The 21,171-nt window shown below is 35.6% G+C and overlaps 1 protein-coding gene across 9 annotated transcripts in view; it reads left to right on the plus strand.

Annotated features, from left to right (window-relative positions):
• The window catches only part of VPS13B (vacuolar protein sorting 13 homolog B), a 670,010-nt gene that overhangs the window by 488,314 nt on the left and 160,525 nt on the right, over positions 1-21,171 (plus strand). For 7 of the 9 annotated variants that reach the window (XM_036233309.1, XM_036233312.1, XM_036233316.1 and 4 more), the window contains one exon: positions 8,134-8,529. In XM_036233309.1, the coding sequence (XP_036089202.1) occupies positions 8,134-8,529 (396 nt within the window). Of the gene's footprint in view, positions 1-7,750; positions 7,786-8,133; positions 8,530-21,171 lie in introns of those variants that run through there. The other 2 variants (XM_036233311.1, XM_036233317.1) reach the window with 2 other exon arrangements.

Consider the following 21,171-nt stretch of genomic DNA (forward strand, 5'->3'; position numbering starts at 1 on the left):
GAGCTGTTAGACATATACTGAATAAATACTGTGGACTGTCCTTGATGTTGCTTTGGGAAAAGATCACTCTGATTTCAAACTGTTCAAAGAAGTTATATTTGGTAACATAAAGTCTATACTGTGACTCATATAGATTCATAATTCAAATTCACCAATATGATTAGATTTTAGTACACATTTATTTTTCTGAATTATCAGTAGTTAAACTCTACTGATAAAAAGGAACCTTCTTTTAAAATTTGTTTTATAACATGAGCCAAGTCATATGAAAGAATATGTTATATTTTGCTCATAATTAAACTACTTTGGATGGTACCAAACTGACCTGTTCTTCTGAATTTTACTGGCTTACTCACTTAAATCTAGGTGTTAAATTAAAGCCCCTAACTTTCTTGTGCCAAATCTTCTGGTGTTAGCAAGATCACAAATGGTCCTGTGGCTTCCCTAACATTTAGGGAGCAGCATTCCATTTTTTATAACCTTCTACAGAAAGGCCACCTTGATCTCACCACTAATTGGCATAAATGTTCTACTGTCTTGTTGGAGGGGCTGTGGAGAGTGGAAAGTAAACGTGAAAAACTGAGCCAGTACAGAGCTTCTTAACACTTAAGCCTAAAATGGGCTTCCCCTACTTATAAGAGCCATGGATGTGTTCAAGCCCTCAAGCCTTTTGAGAAACATGTAAGGGCAGGAAAAAAAAAATAGCTATCTCTGATAGCTATTGCTCTCCATCACTTTAGAGTTTTTGTTTGTCTACTTTGCCTTTTTGAGAATGTCATACAAATAGAATCGTACAACATATAACCTTTCCAGACTGGCTTCTTTCACTCACATACTGCCTTTGAGATTTGTCAAGTTGTTACATGTATCAGTAGTACATTCCATTTTGTTGCTGCATAGTACTCCATCATGTGGAGGTATCACAGTTAACAATCCACTGAAGAACATCTAAGTTGTTTCCAATTTTGGTGATTATGAATAGAGCTACTTTAAACATTTGTGTACAAGTTGGCCTGTGAATATAAGCTTTCATTTCTCTATGATAGGTACTAGGTCACATAAGAAACTGCCAAAATATTTTCCAAAGTGGCTGTGTCAGTTAGCATTCCGACCAGCAATAAATCAGAGTTCCACTAGCTCCATATCCTCTCCAGCATTTTGTATTGTCAGGGTTTTTACATTTTAGCCATTCTAATAGATGTTTTATTGTCATTTTAATTTGCAATTTTCTAATGTAATGATGTTGAACATCTTTGTATGTTTTTATCTGGCATTCATATATCATCTTTGGTGAGGACTATTCAAGTCTTACGCCCACTTTAAAATTAGGCCATTTGTTTCTTCTTGTTGAATTTTGAGAGTCCTTTATTCTGGATACAAGTTGTTTGTCACATATGTGATTTACAGATATTTTCTTCTAGTGCATAGCTTGTCTTTTCATTCTCTTAACACTACTCTTTACAGAGCAAAAGATTTTTGTCATGAAGTCCAGTTTATAAATTTTTTAAATGAATCATGCTTTTTTTGGTATTGTAAGAACTCTGCCTAACACTAGGACTTGTAGAGATTTTCTCTACTTTTCACCAAAAAAAAAGTTTTATAATTTTACATTTTATATTTAGATCTATGATTCATGACCTATTCAGTTAATTTTGTATAAGGTATGAACTCGAGTTCAAGGGCCTTTTCTTTTTTTTCCTGTAGAATGTACAATACTATTTGTTGATAAAACTATGCTTTTTCATTGAATTGCCCTTGTGCCTTTTTCAAAAGTCATTTGACAGTGTTTGTTTGGATTCTCTATTTCTGGAATCTGTTCTGTCTCATTGAAATATATGTGTATGTCTTTCTCCAAGACTATACTGTCTTGATCATGGTAACTTCATAGTAAGTCTTTAAATCAAGTAGTAAAAGTCCTCCAATATTATTATTATTATTTTTCAAGAGTTTTGGCTATTCTGGTTACTTCGCTTTCCTGTATGTATTTTACAATCAGCTTCTCTGTATAATAAATTCTGCTGGGATTTTTATTGGAATTGCGTTAATTTTATAGATCAGTTTGGGGAGAATTGACATCTTTACTATGTTGAGTCTTCCATGAATCCTTGAATATGTTATATATATAGTTTGTATCTCCATTTATTTAAGTCTTCTTTTATTAGCTTTTTGTTGTTTCCTTCATACTGATCCCATACATGTTTTATTAGATTTATGCATAAGTATTTATTTTATTTGGAGCTATTGTAAATGTTGTTTTTGTTTTAAAATTTTGATTTCAATTGTACGTTGCTAGTTTGTAGAAACTTGATTTTTGTGTGGTGGTCTTATATACTAAAATCTTGCTAAATTCACTTTAATTCTAAGAGTTTTTCTTTAAATTCTGTGGAGTTTTTCTACATGAACAATCACGTCATCTGTGAATAGACATTTTGTTTTATTTATTAATCGTCATACTTTTTTTTTGTCTCTTTGTTTATTGCCTTATTATACTAGCTAGGACTTATAGTGCCATGTTTAGTGTGAGTAGTGAGAATGCCTTGTTTCTGATCTTAGGGGAAAAGTATTCAATCCTTCATGACTAAGTATGATGTTAGCTATTGTCTCCTCTATTAATAGTTTACTAAGAGTTCTTGTTAAAAACAGACTCTGGACATTGAATTTTTAAAAGTTTTCTGCCTAAATGGATGTGATCATGTTCTTTGTTATTTCTTTTGTAAACTGTTAATATCATATTGATTGACTTTCTAATATTGAAGCAACCTTGTAGTCTTAGGATAAACCACTCTTGGTCATGGTATTTTATTAACTTTATATGTTGCTGGGTTTGATTCCCAATTTTTTTAGGGTTTTTACATCTCTGTTCTTAAGGGGTATTAGTCTGTAGTTTTTGTTTCTTTTTACTGTCTTTGTCCAGTTTAGGTACCAATAATGATGGTTTCATGAAATGAACTGAGGAGTGGTCTCTCCTATTTTCTGCAGTCCAAGAAAATGAAGACAAGAAAGAAGGAAAAAATGAGGGATTTTTATAGTCCCCCCTTCCATTTCTGGAAGCCAGAAATAAAGAATTTCTCCTCATGCTCCCTTTTTCTGCACCCAAAGCCCACTTCTAGGTTTCAATATGCTTTCAGGCTGGGAGGAAACATGAGAAACTCACCACCATTTTGGTGGTATTTTGAAATCTAGTCAAGATCTTCCCCAATCTACCTGTTACCTTTTACTTTTCCGAGTCCTCAAATAGGTGCTCTGTGGAGGTTTTATAGCTGTAGTCGCTCCAGATTTTTCAGCTGCATAGAGTGGCAGAGACAGGGTTTCATCTTTCTCAGAACCTTGAAATAACTTTTAAGACAGGAAATTGGCAACTAACAAAGAGAAGAGTAAGATATATTAGATGTTTTTGCTTTGAGGGGAAAAGTAAAAAATGAAGGCAAATATTCCAGTTGTTGAAACTTCATTTATGCTCACGTTAAAAACTAGCAATGTCATGTGGGTAAATATGAATGTGGATTTAGTATTAGTTTTCTGTTGATATGTAACAAATTACCACAAATGTTACTGGCTTACAACAACACAAATGTATTGTTTAGTCAGAAGTCTGGGTGGGTTCATTTGGAGTCTCTGCTCAGAATCTCACAAGGCCGAAATCAAGGTGTGTGTTGGGCTGGGCTCTAATCTGAAAGTTCCAGGGAAGAATCTACTTCCCAACTCGTTCTAGTTATTTACGTAATCCAGTTCCTTGCGGTTGTAGGACTCAGGTCCCCAATTCCTTGCTAGCTGTTGGCCAGGGCTTCCCTCAGCTCTAGGGCCATCCATTTCTTCTCACATAATCTCCACCATACTCAAAGCAGCAATGATATATAATAGAGCCTTTCTTGTGGTTCATCTCTCTCTGACTTTCTCTTCTACCTCCTCCTTTTAAAGGGAGGCGCACCAGATCAGGCCCACCAAATAATCTATTGTTTTAAATCATAACTGTAAAATCTCTTTTTAGCACAGCAATACTTAGATTTGTGTTTGATTCAATAACCAGGTGACAGGAACCTTGGGGAGAAAAGCCATCGTGACAATTCTGCCCAGCACAAAACCAGATGAGAATGTTTTAGAGTGCTTCAGCACAACATGACCACATGTACTTCATGTTGTATTTGAGGCCTGATGCCAAGTGTTAAAGATGAAAAATGTGCACTCACAAACCTTCTTGATTAGCGGGAGATATAATCTCATTAAAAAATACTTGTGCAGGGACAGTTTTGCAGATCATCTTCTTAAAGAAAATGCTGAGCAGCATCCTGAAGATTAGGTATTAAGATAGAAAGGGCACGTTAGACAAAGGAGCAACATGAGCAAAGGCCTAGTGGTAAACAGCGTGGGTTGGGAAAGTGAGCTCTAGAAACTCTGATATTTCTGGAACTTTAGATTGTGAGGTGGGCAATGGCTGTAGCTAAGCAGAAGCAGGGCCTTCCCTCACCGCCCCCCTCCCCACCTCATTCTAAGGAGCTTGGTCTTTTACCCCATAGGTAAAGAAGAGCCATTAAGGAGTTTTGTGCAGGAGTGAGCCAATCAGGATCACATTTGAAACAAGTCATTTGGAAATGACTCTGGAGACTGTATTAACTGGAAGCAGTCTAGACAGAGAAACCATCTAGGAGGCTTTATAACAGCTGAACACTATCAAAGGCATGGAGGGAAGAAATGAGGAGTGGCTGGAATGCTGAGAGAAGTGGATTAGATTCAAGCAATATTTTGGAATTGACAACTTGATCATTGAGTGGACCAGGAAAAGAGGGAATGAAATGAGTAAAAAAGTCAGATTTCTAATGTGAGCCACTTGGTAGATGATAGAGCCATTAACTGAGATGGGGAGATAGCCTTTCTGAGAGGGTTTAATGTATTGTTCTAGATGAATTGATTTAATAAGTCTGTGGGAATTCAATAGAAAAGAAAAATTCATTATGTTTCCTTTATTACATCATTAAATACTGATTCAGTATTTACTGTAGACCAGACATATTTTAGGTGCTCCAAGTAAGATTCCAATAGTCCTTACTGCCCAGGAGCAAACAGTTCATTGGACTATGACAGGTTCTTAAGGAGATAACTATAAAAGTGTATAATATAAATAGATGCCTGATGATGGCACAGTGCACAGGATATTCTGGAAGCAATGAATGAGAGGATGTCAAGAAGCATGTCCTGGAAGAAGTGACTCATGGGCTAAGTCTCAGAGGACAAGTTAGGCAAGTAACCAGAGGTCTAAAAAGTTTTTCCTGTGTCACTGGGACCACAATGGTGCCTGAGTTATGAGAGTTCATGCTGAGGTAGTAGTCAGCAACTCCTGTGTATACCATTCATTCCATGGATGCTTTACTAGTCTACAGTCAGGGAAAATGGATCCTTTAGCTTTGGCAGTTGGTTTAGGTTGATATTAGGACTACTTTCTTTATCAGTCACTGAATTGTTTCCTTGTCTTTAGGATGAGCACTTCTGACACATAGTGTAAGTTGTCCTGTTATGAATCCAAGCAAAAGCAGATAGCTTCAGGCCCCAACATCTGAGTCTTCTTTCTACTTTAGCTTTGTTTTGTTTTTCTGTTGTTGCTGTCATCTGTTGAGATTGTGCTTTCTTTTTGGGGGGAGAGATGAAAGGTGGTGTCATTTTCTGTGAGACTACAAAATATGGAAGCCCACATAAAAGGATGTCTAGGCAGAGCAAGTATGGGTCATTTGTTTTGCCTGCGAGCTTCTTCAAATACCCCAAATTCCACAAGTCATTAACAGTGCTGGTTTGGGTATCTGCATGCAAAAGAATGAAGTTAGACCCCTACCTTACACAGTACACAAAAGTTAAGTCTGGAGGGATCCTAGACCTAAATGTAAGAGGTAAAACTATAAAACTCATAAAAGAAAATATAAGTGTAAATATTTGTGATCTTGGGTTAAGCAGCCTTTCTTTATATGACACCAAACACAAGCAAAATAATAGCTATATTGGGCTTTACAGAAATTAAAATAGTACTGCAAATGATGCCACCAAAAATAACTGAAAAGACATTCCGTAGAATGGGAGGAGATATTTGCAAATCCTATATCTGATAGGGACTTGTATTCAGAATATATAAAGAGCTCATACAATTCAATAATAAAAAGACAAATAGCCCAATTTAAGAATGAGCAAAGGATGTGAATAGACATTTTTTCAAGAATATATGCAAATGGCCAATAAGCACATGAGGAAATGCTCAACATCATTAGTCATTGGGGAAATGCAAACCAAAATCACAGTGGAAGACCACTTCACGCCCACTAGGATGGCTATAATCAAATATAACCTAGCAGTCCCTCTCCTAGGAAGACACCTAAGGGAAATGAAAATTTGTCCAAACACAAATTTTTACGTGAATGTTCATAGCAGCCAAAAAGTAGAAACAACCCAAATGCCCATCAAGTGTTAATGGATAAATAAAATGCGGTATACCCATATGATAAAGCATTATTCAGCCATTAAAGAATAAAGTACTGATGATATATGTTTCAACATGAATGGACCTTAAAAACATTATGCTGACTGAAAGAAACCAGACACAAAAGACCACTATTATATGATTTCATTTATATGAAATGTCCAAAACAGGCAAATCTGTAGAGAAATTAAATTAGAAATCAAATTAGTGGTTGCCTAGGGCTGGGAGAGGGGAAATGGGTGGGGAGTGACTGCTCAGTGGTATGGGATTGTGTGTGTGCGGCGATGATGATATTCTGGAGTTAGACAGTGGTGATAGTTTTTAGTTCAATATTAAAAATCATTGAATTATACACTTTAAGTAAGTAAATTGTATGGTATGTAAGTTGTATATCAGTAAGATGTTTTTACAAAAAAGTAATTCCTTTAAGTTACGATGTTTGTTCCTGTTTAAAAAATAAGGGGAGCAACGAACTTTTTAATATTGCGGAAGAGTGACACAGATGTCTGATTCTTTCCATTCGACAACTAGTTAGAAGCAGGACTCTCAGAGTTTTGCTAGGCCTGATTAGAGAAACACAAGAGAAGGCACGCTTAAAAGAGATGGTATCCTGAGGGAGTCTGGTTAGCCAAGACATCTGAGGAAAGTGAGGAGAGGTCATCTTTATGAAGAGGGATGTAAATAATGAAATCATTGATAAAGAATATTAACTTTATCTGCTTAGTAACTTTGCTATTCCTAGCTTCACTTGGCATTGTGTCTTATATTATATCTTCAGGCTCCAGTGAAAAAGAACATTTGTTAGATTCAGTTAAGCTCAAATGTTTATTGGACACATACATATGCAAAATACACTGTACCAGTCACTGGTATAAATATGTAAGACAGGCTCTGCCTTTGTAACCCAAAGACTCTTATGTCTTATTAACAATAAAAACAGAAGAAAGTGAAATAAAACAGCAAAAAAACAGAAATAATAAGGCTAGTTAATTTTAATGTCAGGTGGCTAAGTGGCAGATAAGGACAACTTCTAGTATATGGTACATATAAAATGGGCTATAAGTTTTAAGAAATTTCAGGCTACCCATGATGACGTATTAGACATTTTATCAGTGCAAACTATATAGGGAAAGATGTAGGGACTGTTCTGGTTTGCAGCAGGTCACAAAAGAGAAACAAACATTTTCTGCCTGTACTTGATCAGGGAACGGCAGGGGAGGTTACTTGAGTTAGTCAGTTGGACACGTATTTACTAATACCAGTATTTGCATCAAACTTTGTGCTGGATACTAGGAGGAGTCATTTTACCTTAAAAGAAGAGATGCGAGTTGGAAAGGCTGCTGGAAACTGGAAAGTCTGCTGGAAACTGGAAAGGCTGCTTCATTTTGCCTCAGTGAGAGGGCAGAGGTAGAAGTCCATGTTTGGACTTTACCAGGAACAGACAGCCACATGGATTAAGGCAGGAATGTCAGCATGTAAGTAGTCCAGGGAAAATGTTCCTTCAAGTAACTACATGGAAAGAATAGTTAGGTGATGAGTAAAAGAATTACAACATCTGGCATTCTAATCAGCCTGCAATACAGGTGTTGGGAAAGGTAAATAGAAGCTTGACAAGGAAGTAAAGGCTTATAATTGATAAGAGAGCTTCAGTAATTTTATCTTTTTCAATTCAATAGCAGATATCAACTTGGATATATCAAAGCCTTTGAAAGCAAACCTGAGTTTTACCAAGCTGGATCAGATAAACCATTTTTTAAAGAAGATCAAAAGTGCACACAACAAAGAGACTTCCACCCTGTCGCACACCATGCTGCATAAAGATGAGCCTCCAGCCTCCAAGTGTTACCGTGGAAAGTTGTCTAAACCTCAAGTTCATGGTGATGGAGCACAAAAGATTCCATTCCAAGAAAACATGTGGAGAACTGTTTCCTGCTTTCAAAAAATTTCTGTCCATACGACTCAGATTGTGGTCTCCATGGAAACTGTCCCCCATCCTAATAAACCATGCTTGTTAGCATCTTTATCAACCCTCACTGGAAGCTTTAATGTTAAAGCAGCACAGAAAGTACCTGGTAAGTCACAGCATGACTTGTTAACATCTGAAAATGTATAATTTTAATGATTTATATTATTTAAAGGTTAAAAGTTTTAAGGGCCATTAGCGATGGCCCTTATTTTAGAGAAAATGTTATAACCCATCCTTTGAGCTTAAGTATTTTAATGCTCTAAACTAAACTGTTTCTATTTACCTCTTCAGGCATGTTCCTTAAAGTGTCTTTAATCCATTTCCCATTTAGAAAAAAAAGTGCAGCTCGCAGCCAGTGTTCATTTAATTTTACATAAACACACTCTTTGAGGCTGAAGCAAATCCGACTGGTTTTCAATGTGAAAATAAAATATAAAAACAGTTCCTGGAGTTATTTCTAAACAGAACTTGTCTCTAATCCTAATATAACAGAAATCAGATTCATCAAATGAATCTTCAGCTGACGACTGAGAATGAGGTTAACATCACACCACATGTAGGAATGCTGCATTTTCTAGGATTTGACGTTTTTTCAGCAATCCAGAATGACTTTATTTTGTAAATGGAAATGCCACTACTAAAAACAGAATGCTATAGAATGATGTCATTTATTTCCAAAGACTGTCTATATATTAGAATGATGCAAAAATAATAATGAAAGTGAGATACTTCCTAGCAAACTATGGGGGTAGCGTTAGGACTCTAATCTGTGAGTCATCTTGAGGTAAACACTGAAGCCACAACAAGCACCACTGGCGAGTATTCTAAGGACGGACAGGAAATAAGTTAAAACTGTTGATTCCTAATTATTATTATTATTATTATTTTTTTTTTTTTTTTTTTTTTTTTACCTAAAACAGCTATAGTAGAACAACAAAAAATGGTATTATGAATGATTAGAGTAGTGGTTCTCAAGGTATGGTGTCAGAACCAACAGCATCAGCATCACCTGGGGACTTGTTAGAAATGACAATTTTCAGACCTACCCTGACCTACTGAATCAGAAACTCTGGGCATGGAGCCCAGAAATCTGTGTTGCAAAAGCCCTACAGGTGATTCCCGTGCACTATATTAAGTCACTGGTAACAGTTTACTTAAAAAAGAGAAGTTGCTCTAGTGGCAGGCATGCTACACAAAGTGTAATAGAAATCAGGATTCAGCTCTTCAAGGACAGTGCCATTGAGGGCTGGCTATCAGGAAGCAAAGGCTGTGCTTCTGTGCCAAGCCTAGCAAAGAGAGGCATGGACCCTGCGAACTGAAAGTCGCCCGTGGGTGGAGAGGTGAGAAATAATAGGCTGCGCCATCTACATTTTCCTCTTTTGTTATGTGACCGAATCATTTGCTTTTTCACACTGAATCAAAAAGGGTAGGCCAAAGGAATGTGAGGAGGGAAAAAGAAAAGACCGAGGCACAGGTGGGAAATAACAGTTTTCAATCACTGAAACTGCTACTGTAAAAGTTCAGGGCACAATGCCAGAAATTTCACTTTGAAAGTAAAAGTAGCAAAAGGGAAACATTTTTTTCTACTTTAATTTACAGGAAAGCTTTGGGGATATAGGGGTAGTGCAGGGGATAAAATAAATCCTGAAACTATATGCAACTTAGTTGCTTACTAAAAAGTAATTAAGAGGCAGCTGGAAACTAAATATAACTTAGGTCCATATAGCCAATTTGGGCACAGTAGTTTAAGAGATAAAGAAAAAGTTTTATAGTTGAGAAGTATGAATTTTAGGCCAAAAAATAAATGATTTATTTCTTTCTCACCAGAAATATTTGTGATCAAGCCAGCTAAAAGCACTGTATTTTTTTAATTCTCTTAAAAGTTAGAAATGAAAAATGTAAGGTCCTTGGGACATGGAAGATTATGAAACACTGGAGGCTAAAATGTCTGATTTATCCACAAATAAATTGCAACCCAGACAACACTGGTCCTGTTCCCACGCCTTTCCAGTTGTACCTTAATCACATAGCACAGAAAGGTTAGGACTCAAACAGAGTGAAAGAATTTAAATGTACTGTACTCAATTCTAGGTCCTTTTTTTTTCACCCTCATTTCTTATTTTGTTCATTAGCTGCTCATATTTTATCCACACTTAATGTCTATCCTTGGAAAACCTCTCAAAATATAATTGAAATCCTCTCACTAAGCTATACCAGTTCATAGACTTATTCTGTTTTTATAACTTGTTTTTTTCCCTTCATACTAGAAAAACTACCCTTATTCCTTTTACAATTATGCTGTTAAATATAGTTAAGCACAGAAGTAGAAACTATAGCTTTGGCTTTAATAGTAGTATCCAGTAAATGTTCTAAAAGAGTTATTTGAATCAGCAAACCAAAACAAATTGAAGCTATTTAATAGGAACTATTTTATTATGAGAGCATAACAAACACTAATCTATTTTCTCTACATTTCTGCTTAATGTAATGGCATGCTCCAACATTTTAAGAAGATAACAAAGTCAACAAAATAATAAGTTAAAATTAAGTGAAATAAGATTGTGTTAAGTTCTAGTTATTGCTGAAGGCTGGTTTCTAGGAAATTGTAATGTAGAGATTACATGTTTTTCAAAAACTTGATTTTTTAATAAGCAAAACTTTTAAAAAGTGAAATACAATTTAAGCTTTAGACATTAATTTTGTTGTATAGTTGAATACCTTAATTCATGTTTTGCAATTTGTATAAAATATGTGCAAATATATATTCAAGGTATAGTTTTGATAAAAGGTAAAAAGTATCCTTCTCACACACACACACACACACACACACACACACACACACACACAAACCTTCTACCAGTAATCATATTTCTTTTTGTATTTTTCAAATGACATCGTTCTGAATTCAACCAAAATTTTTATAGTATATCTTTGAGCTCCACATAGTTCATGTCAGATTTTATAGTTTGAATCTAATACAGAAATACTTAACTACGTCTTTGATTTTATAGTTTATATAACTGTTTTGACCATCTGCAGCAGCTGCACTTTTCAAATTATTTGCTGAACCAAATTGAGCACAGTGACAAAAGTAGTCATCTCAGATATACTATTAAACAGAGAAAGAAAAAGGAGCATTGCCTTGGTACAGTATAACCATCTGCTGTACAGATGTTATTGTATAGAATGACTTAAGATAAAATAATGGTAGAAAATTTTCATTAAAACCTCAACAATTTGCACTTGTTTATGTGAATCTGCATAACTCCCCAATGAGACAACACACTTGGGGTTTCTTTGGTTCTCACTCACTTTCTCTTTGATCCTTTTTGATGTGCTGACTTTAATAAACACAGTCAAAAACACTGTGCAAAAAACATCATGGAAAAAACTACAAAGGAACAATTATAGCAGCAGAAAACTCTAATCCCTAACTTACGCAAGCTATTTTTAGTGAAATATTTTTTTAACACTCTTTATGTGACAATGTTATATAAACAGGGTAAAAGAGTCCTTTCCAGATGAGTTTTAATTTAGGAGCTGAAATTGATTTGTAATGCTAGAGGAATCTTATGTTCTAAGTAATATTTAGAGAACCACAATTGGGAATGTGTTGTAGGCATGTTTCCTCACTTCTGAAAGGTACAAAAATATTTGAGTTCACCTAATGATTGTATTTTTTATCATCAAAACTGTCATAAGCTTATGAGAAGTGTATGGGAAGAGGGAATAATAAGAGTGAAGGGGGAAAGTTAATTTTCTTCCCAAGACATTGTCAGTACATTTAAATCTGAAATGCTTTTATATTCATTTACTGGTTTTTACAACAAAATATGTACAAATTATTCACTGAAATATTTGAAACAAAATGAAATGGCTGTTTTCTTTTCCCTTAAAAGAAAATCTGAGTTTTTCTTAGCCTCTGTAGTATTGTACAACCTTCAACTATGAGTTTCAAGCAACTTGATTTTTTTTTAATTCCACTCTGCAGATGTTAGTGTAACAGCGACTTATAATAACTTGTGTTTCTGCTAGAACACTATATTTTCCTGTATTTTATCAGTAAAAGAACCCTAAAGTTCTGATTTTAGTATACATAATGCTTGTATTTTTTAAGGTGGCATATAATATTGCAAAAAAACCCTATGATCATGTTATCAATAACAAAATCTCATTTAGAAATTATATCTTATTTTATGAATACTTTTAAGGTATATTTCTCCTGCTGTCCACTTACTCCATAGTATATTCTTTTTAAAAACAACACCCTTTCTCGCACATACACACAACACAGTCTTTTTTGCCATTTGAAGTATGTCGTTTTGGAGAAACCATAAGTATATAGCTATCAATTCTGAACTAGCAATGTAGCGCTTTCGCAGGCATGGTGGGGAGTGAACTGCACACTTCAGCTCCCCTTGTCAGAGTAAATTATGGCTCTATTAGGGCGGCAGCCCTCAGATTTCGGCAAACAAGGGTGCACACTTCAGGCTGCGAAATAGCTGTACTTTAGGCTGCCTCGCTCCTTCCCACGGGCACTTAGATTAGCATAGCAACCTTCATGTAGATTAAGGAAAGGGGAAATAGGATACGAACAAGTTAGGTGGCACAGAGGGTTGGGGGAAGAACCTAAGTGAGGCCATCTTGGCTAGCACTTTAGTCAGAATTTAGAAAAGGTTGAAAGGATCCGCTTTCCAATGAGACCAAGGGGACTTTTCATCCATGCGGAACACAATGAGCTGAACACTTTCTAGTCAAAGAGCTGTGGTTTAAATAACTTTCACTACCAGTCTTTGTCATCCAGATGTACTTATTTTAGGGTATAAACAAAAATAGGGGGAAAAAAACATATCCGTATTTTCCACGTATACAAATGCCTCTTATGTTCACCGAATTCAGGACCAATGAAATGTAAAGAACCTAAAGTTCCTTTTCACATACTGAAAAGTGAAACTGGGTCATTAATTGGTAAAAATGGAGCTCCAGCCTTGTTCCATAGTTAACTGGATCTCCTGAGGATAGTCTCTCAAGGCGTTGTCACAGCCGTTGGATGATCCAGGGATGCAAGTAAGCCTAAGGGGAAATAAAACATTAAATTAGATATGACTACCTAAAACAATATGTTCCAATAACAGGCCATTTACAACACCCCAAAGACTTTTGTTACTTTTAGAATGAAATAGCATTTCTTTCCAATGCCTGAACAATAGGAAATGAATTCTTTGACAGTTAAAGCCAGAGGACAAACTTAACTTCTAAGTAGCCACTGAGGATTGAAGGGGAGGTACAGCTTGTAGACAGACAAATCACTATCCCACTTTAAATGAATACTGGATGTGGGCATCAGGGTCTTGTCATTTTCGACACTATGTCCTAAGTAGCTTAAACCCAGCACTCAGGGAAAGGTAGAGGCCTCGTTGGGTCTGTAACATCTGGGATTTCATTTGTCATTTTGGCATATCTAGCAAGCGCAAAAGAAAGAGTAAAAGGGGATTATCTTGACAATGAAATGAGTTACTGAATCTTGTGATAATGAAAAGCAGAGGAATTCTAATGCCCTTCTATAGTCCCTGAGGTAGAGGTGCGTTTATAGTTTTACAGAAGTAAAATGTAGGCAGGGAGAACAGATGGCCTAGAGTCCATGAAACATGACACCCCTCATCCCAGAACCGTGTACCACTATTAATTCTGGTCAGATTCCCTCCTATTACTTTATAACAACGTTCAAAGTTGCTACTGATGAACTGGCATGCCCCTCTTCTTCTGTTCTTAAGTTACCTGTATGTTGATGAGTTTTTTCCAACAGTGATGTTTTTCTGTGCGTAGTGATGGAATATTGAGACATTAAAAAAAAGGTAGAATAGAGAGTTCTAAAAATTGAAAGGGAAATAAGTAGAAAAAGTAGAATTCCCATATATTTTTTTCAAAATAATGTTCCATGTTATTTCTCTAATATGGTAAAAAAAAAAATGTAAACATAAATGTATAAAATACTCCCTTGAGGAGTAATTCTTTTGTCCTCTTCTTTTTAGAGATCATATACAGTAGAGAGGAAATCCCAAAATACAACTTTTATTCTCCTTGTAATTATTATCATAATGTAAGATTAGATAGAATTTGGGACAATAATAAGCAATATTAATACTACTCTCTTGGAAATGATCTTTTTCACACCCTCAAAAAGAGTGGTAAAAATTTAAGAATATTCGATTTAAAAAAGAAAAAAAACCACTAGTAGAGATACGCTGTCCAGGCATGTTTATACAGTCACTTATTTTTTTGTTTAATGAAATCGTGTTAATGCAGTCTTCTACATCTTTCATATGGAATGCTTAACTTTTTCTGTGATGAGGGTTTATGCATTTTTAAGTGTCTTTTATGTGATCATTATTCTTCATGTATAGGTTTTTTGATTTAGTGTTGTATGGTTACTATAGCAGTTTTGGATTACAATGTGCAGCCTTTAAAATACATAGGAGAGTAACATAAGACATTTAGAAGAAAACCAGTGGGTTGAATTTCTGATGTGCTAGTTTCCATGAAAAGTAAAACTCATGTAACAAGTAACGGGCTCAGGATGTCAGAGCATCTTGTGAGCATGATGTACCTGCACAGCCTTTCGTAGAGGGAGATGAGCTCATCTCAGAGAGATAACCATCTCTGACTTTTTCTTCTGATTCATCACCGACCTGAACTCCATTTGAACCTTGTTAGACAAAAAACAAGCAGAATTCCTGGCCCAAGCTATAAAATATAATTAAGCCCTTTTGAAATAATGTGTAAAAGAACATTACTGTACCCCCACTTAAAACTACTACCACTACCACAACTAATAAAGTTAAATCAAGCACTGCCTGTAATGGATTAAAATAATAAATGTTCCTGGATTTCAGTGTTTGAAGTACTTGAAGAAAACAGGCTCCCAGCAGCCTGGGTAGCTAAATGCTAGAGAGACATTTATTAATGATGAGTTCAAGGATTTGGCCTGTTTAAGATCATTACTTTCTGTTTACCGTGTGTTACACATCTCTTATATTTTTACACAGCCCACATGTGTCCACATGCATTAATGAAGAACTTTTTTCAAACAAAAGAATTGTTAATTGTGTGAGTATGGTTCTCTCGGGGAATATGAAGTCTTCATGAGACTGCTCTCTTCTAATGAGAAACCCAGTGCAGTTATACTCTTCCAAGTACCTCCACTTTCAAAACTTGTCTCCAGCTAAATCATTCTGTTTCTTCCTATTATTTTAGTTACCAAATTCCAACTTAATCTAGACTGCTAGAAAATTGTTAGCCTCAGGTTACGTATTTTAGAATTGTATCCCATTGCCCTGGACTTTATGTGTCTTATGTACTATAGCAAAAAAAAAAAAAAAAAAAAGACAGAGAGAGAGAAAATGCTTTTTATTTCTTCTAGTTTTAACAAAGGTATGATAAAGAATTATTTCTCTAGATTTAGATACATTGGCGGTAGGGGAGCACAACTGATAAAAAAAAAAATTCCCATATACACATATTAAAACAGTGTTCCTTGGACAGGAGGAAAAAAGGACCTTGAGATAACAAAATGCTGTCACTTAACGTGAACATATCTCACTGTATAAAATGCGATGAAGAAGAAAGTTTTTATTCCTGGTAATTAAATAGATCTTCTTCTTAACTGCTTCTCCTCTACATCCTTGATAGTACTTGGTAGGTTGGTATTAGGTGAAATCGACTAAAATTTGTCATAGCTCCCAGCGCCGGGATTATGGAAAAAGAAAAGGTTAGAAAGAAATCTCTATTTCCCACTCTACCGAATTTGTGACAGCCTTCAGTTTTGCCTTTGGACGCAGCAAATCGCCTTCTCATCCACATAAGCCAGTAGGCTATTTGCTCGGAAAGTTCCTGGCAAAGCAACCCTGTCAGCGATGAGTGACTGAGGACACACTTTAGATATTCTTTTGCTTCTGTCTGGGCCCTTGGACCTGTAGGCTATGTTGACATCACATACTGACGCTGTGCAAGACCACCGGGGACAGGAAAAAGCATTTATTTACAACCCTGTTACCAATTCGAAAAATGGAATTACTAAAACCTAACAGCAGTAGTTTTTATAAAGCAACATGGTGCTGGATGGAAGCAGACAGAATCTGAATCTGAAGAGGCCTACTGCTTTCTGGCAATTGATTATAGTAAAAGTTACAATTTAGCTCATTTCCAAAATGAAGGCAAAAATACTTAATTCACAGGACTGTTGAGAGGATTAGGCGAGATAATCTGTGCATAATATCATGTACATTCCTTGGCACAAATTTGTTAAATTCCTCAGCAAATATTAGTCTATTTTTGTGTTTCCCTCTCTCAACTCAGTCATCCATACACCTGCCGAGAACATAGATCACTAAACTTAAGAGCTGAAAGTTATCTTAAAGATCATCCTTTTCTTTATTAAGAACTTTTTATTCTTTCCCTCATAGACCTCATGATCCAAATTGCATTAAGATTATATAGTTAGCATGACTATACCAATTTGATATAACTCTAGCCAAAAATAAAAACTTCAGTACACCTCTGCAGCCGTGTCTCAGACAAATTCATGACTTCTTTCAAGTATTTCTTTGAAATACTTAAAATTCCTCAAGAACCACCATTACTCTGTGGGATTTACTAAGTGGCTAAGAGCCCTGGATTGAGGCCCCCTGAGCTCATCCTAACTCCCTCATTGAATTAAGGGTGGAGAGATTACGTGATTTGCCCAGGGATATTGAGAGGCAGAGTAGTGACTATATATACCACATGTCTCCTGGCTTCTGGTCTTTCTATTACACAAGTCTTTAAAAACCTGGAATATGTAGATGAAGACCAGTTTCTAAGGCATTGCAGTAGATTACTTAGCAAGTGATTTTGCTTTCAACATTGCTAGAATAAATTTATACCAATTTTTCTATGCATATGATTTACTCGAAAAAAAATTGATTCACCAGCAGTTTTCTCAGGAAATGAAGTTGACCGGCTACTGTATTCATCTAAGAAACAATGGAGTATGTCTTTGTTGTTGGTCTTTTCTCTCTAGGAAGGTTGTCATACACTTTCCAATATGCACAGTCAGATCTGCCAGTTCATTTTTTTTTTAAGCATAGCCATATGATCCAATCGAGTTTTATTTTTCTAATAAATTGACACAACTGTAAAAACAGTGAGCGTGGTGGCAGATTGAAGAGGAGGAAAGGCAAAGCATATCCTACATCACCCTTTGGTATTTTTAGTTTAGCTTTGCTAGGATCTGAGAGTTTTAAAACATTTGTCAAAAAATACCTTTCCCAGACAGGGGCCAAGTGTAAATAGCCAACTCAGCAGTCATTTTCATCTTTCATGAATAATTCTCTCTTTATGTGAAAAGAAAAAAAAAATTGTTACTATTTGTCCTTTTCTGATGTCCAAAGGAAGAAGTTTATATTAGACTGGAGATCCCAGCTTTTACTCACCATTGAGGACATGGTGAGAGTCCCCAGGGACTAGAAATCTCTCCCATAAGGAATCATCAGGTCCCATTAGCAGGTGGACCATGCAACCGAGCTCTTATTTTGAAGGCTAGTCTTTTTAGTGACATTGTTTGGGTGCAGCAGCACCCTATACAGCTGAAACATTAGTATTCACGTAGTCTTCTGTGGTTTTGCTCTGTTTTGTTCCATATGCTAATCTTATATTTTAGTTTATTATTGGATACAAATATATAGGCTTGTTAAAAATAGAATGTAATTAAAAATAGGATCTGATAAACTTATACTCATTAAGGTGGCAGGGGGAGGGGTGGACAAGATTGTCTTTTTTTTTATGGTTAAAGTACCCAAGTGCTATTTTTATGTGCTTCAATATAATTAGTTGAAAAATTTAAAATTGAAAGATTTCTAATCATCTCTTTATGGACCATACTTACAAAATTTTTTTTCTAGACTTATGAATATCTGTTCATGGATCATACTGATAAAATTTTTTTCCTCATTTTTTGAGGCATCCTGATGCTTCACTTATGCAAATCTACTTGTGGATGTATCTAACATGTTTGCTGATTTTCTTGTAGCCTTAGATTACTTCCAAATGGATAAAAAAAAAAAAATACCTGGATATGCTTTGCTAGCACATGTCATCATTGAGCATTCTTTCTAATGGCATACAGAAGCTTGATTTAGATTGTATTTTGCACAGTCAGCCTGTAGAGAGTGGGAGCCTTACTAAGGGTCTAGTAGAAACTGATGATGTAGGGCTGGTAGCATTTTGTAAACATTCTCCAAAACAAGTAGCTTTCATTTATTAACGTTCTGAAGGAGTATTTTAAAGATCATGAAACTATTTGTTCCTTGAACTAAATTTTGACCCTCATTGAAAAGTAAGTCATATGCAAACAAAGTGAGATTATTTCCGTTTATCACACCAGTTGTTTCTGAAATTACTTCTCAATGTTGCTACACCTCATTTAATTTAATTAAATATCTGCCATTAGTTTGCTAGAGCTGAAATTAAAAATATAAACAGATATTTGAAAGAGGCTAGTGGAAAAATCAGGCAAAAAAGCATTCTCTTGAATGGAAGTAGGTAGAAGAGGTTTTATATTCAGTCAAAATGACCTGACCACAAAATTTCTAAGTGGAGCATGGGGTCCTGGATAGGATCCTGGAGCAGGAGAAAGGCATGAGAAGAGAGAATGGGGTATAGATATTAATTTGCAGGCTTTTGAGAATCAGTGCATTAGTTCATTAGAAGAATAACATCCCTTAAGTCACTTTCAGTAGCCATTTATACCAGCTTCTGAATGTATAAGTATCCAGTTTACATGAACTCAGTATTCTCTGTGGCCCGAGGTTTATGTGTGTGGTGATATGTAAAATAAGATTCTTTTTTTCCCCAGGGAAGATATTTAGTATGTTTCCTGATAGAAAAAAAAAAAAATTATAAAGAAGGGGATACTGTCCCATAGGCTAACTTCTCACAATGTAAAAGAAAAGGGAAAGGAAAATAAATAATTCTGTCATGAATCCCAGGGATTACTTTCATGTTTTGTGGTAAAAACATAAAGCTCGATTTACCATTTATAAATGACCCATTGTGAAATTCATCACCACTCTTTATTATTAAGTGATCACCATAATCTCTTATTACTGGTCATTTACACCAATATTAAAACTGTTGAACTAACATGTTCTGTTATTTTGTTGTAGCTTTATTTAAATATAGCAGGAAATGCTCAAAAGGAAACAGACTCTATTTTAAACTTAAAAGGTGGTACTTGTCGGTGAACCTTTCTGTGGTCCACAGATAACTGAATCCCCTCAATGGGGAGCAAAGCCACAGAAGGCTGGTATGTGTGGGACGTGTAGTAGGCAGGTGGGCAGGTAGGCACATGAGGATGAATAAAATTACTTCTCTAAGTCTCAAAACTGAACCGTGCCTAATTTCCTTATAGGTATATGGCACAAAAGAAAAGAAAAGGGACAAAAGAGACCAGCAGGGCACATTTATATCTATAAGTCATGTGTTTTTTGTTTTTTAATGCCAGTTTATTATTTTTATCATTCTATATACATAGTTTTTTTAACATTTTATTTACTTATTTTTTTCCTTCCCCACTCCCCCATCCGTTCTGGTAACCACTAGTCCATTGTCCATGTCCATAAATCTCTGTTTGTTTGTCCTGTTCATTTGTCGCTTTTAGGTTTATAGCCTACATATGTGATATCATGTGATTTTCAACCTTTTCTGTCTGGCTTATTTCACTTAGTATGATTATTTCAAGATCCATCCCTGTTGCTGCAAACGACAGTATTTCATCTCTTCTTATGGCTGAGTAATATTCCATTGTATATATGTACCACAGCTTCTTAGCCAGTCATCTGTTGCTTCCATATCCTGGCCACCGTGAATAATGCTACTATGAACATTGATGTGAAAATATCTTTTCAGATACGGGTTTTCAAGTCTTTGGGGTAAATACCCAGTAGAGGGATTGCTGGATCATATGGTAGGTCAATTAGTTTTTTGAGGAAACTGCATACTGTTTTCCATAGTGGCTGTACCAATTTGCAGTCCCACCAGCAGTGTATGAGGGTCCCTATTTTTCCATATCTTCTTCAACATCTGTTATTACTTCTCCTGTTGATTATAGCTATTTTAACAGGTATGAGATGGTATCTCATTGTGATTTTGATTTGCATTTCCCTAATGGCTAGCGATGTTGAGCATGTTTTCATATATTGGTTGGCCATTTGTATGTCCTCTAGGGAAAAGTGTCTGTCCTCTGTCCATTTTTTGATTGGATCATTTGATTTTTCTGTTGTTATTAAGTCATATGAATTCTTTGTATATTTTAGATATTAATCCCTTATCGGAGGTGTTGCTTGCAAATATATTTTCCCATTTGGATGGTTGTCTCTTTACCTGTTGACCTTTCTTTTGCTGAGCAGAAGTTTTTAGTTTAATGTAGTCCCATTTATTTATTTTTGCTTTTACTTCTCTTGCCTTTGAGGTCAAATTTATAAAAACCTCTTTAAGCCCAAGGTCCTTGAGCTTAGTTCTCTGTTTTCTTCTATGCATTTTATTGTTTCAGGTTTTATATTCAGGTCCTTAATCCATTTTGAGTTAATTTTGGTGTGTGGTGATAGACAACAGTCTAGTTTCATTCTTTTGCAGGTGGCTTTCCAATTTTCCCAACACCACTTACTGAAAAGGCTTTCTTTTTTCCACTGCATCTTTTTGGCATCTTTGACGA

This window comes from Rousettus aegyptiacus, unplaced genomic scaffold (assembly GCF_014176215.1).
Source record: "Rousettus aegyptiacus isolate mRouAeg1 unplaced genomic scaffold, mRouAeg1.p scaffold_m13_p_15, whole genome shotgun sequence".
In the NCBI taxonomy this organism is placed as follows: domain Eukaryota; kingdom Metazoa; phylum Chordata; class Mammalia; order Chiroptera; family Pteropodidae; genus Rousettus; species Rousettus aegyptiacus.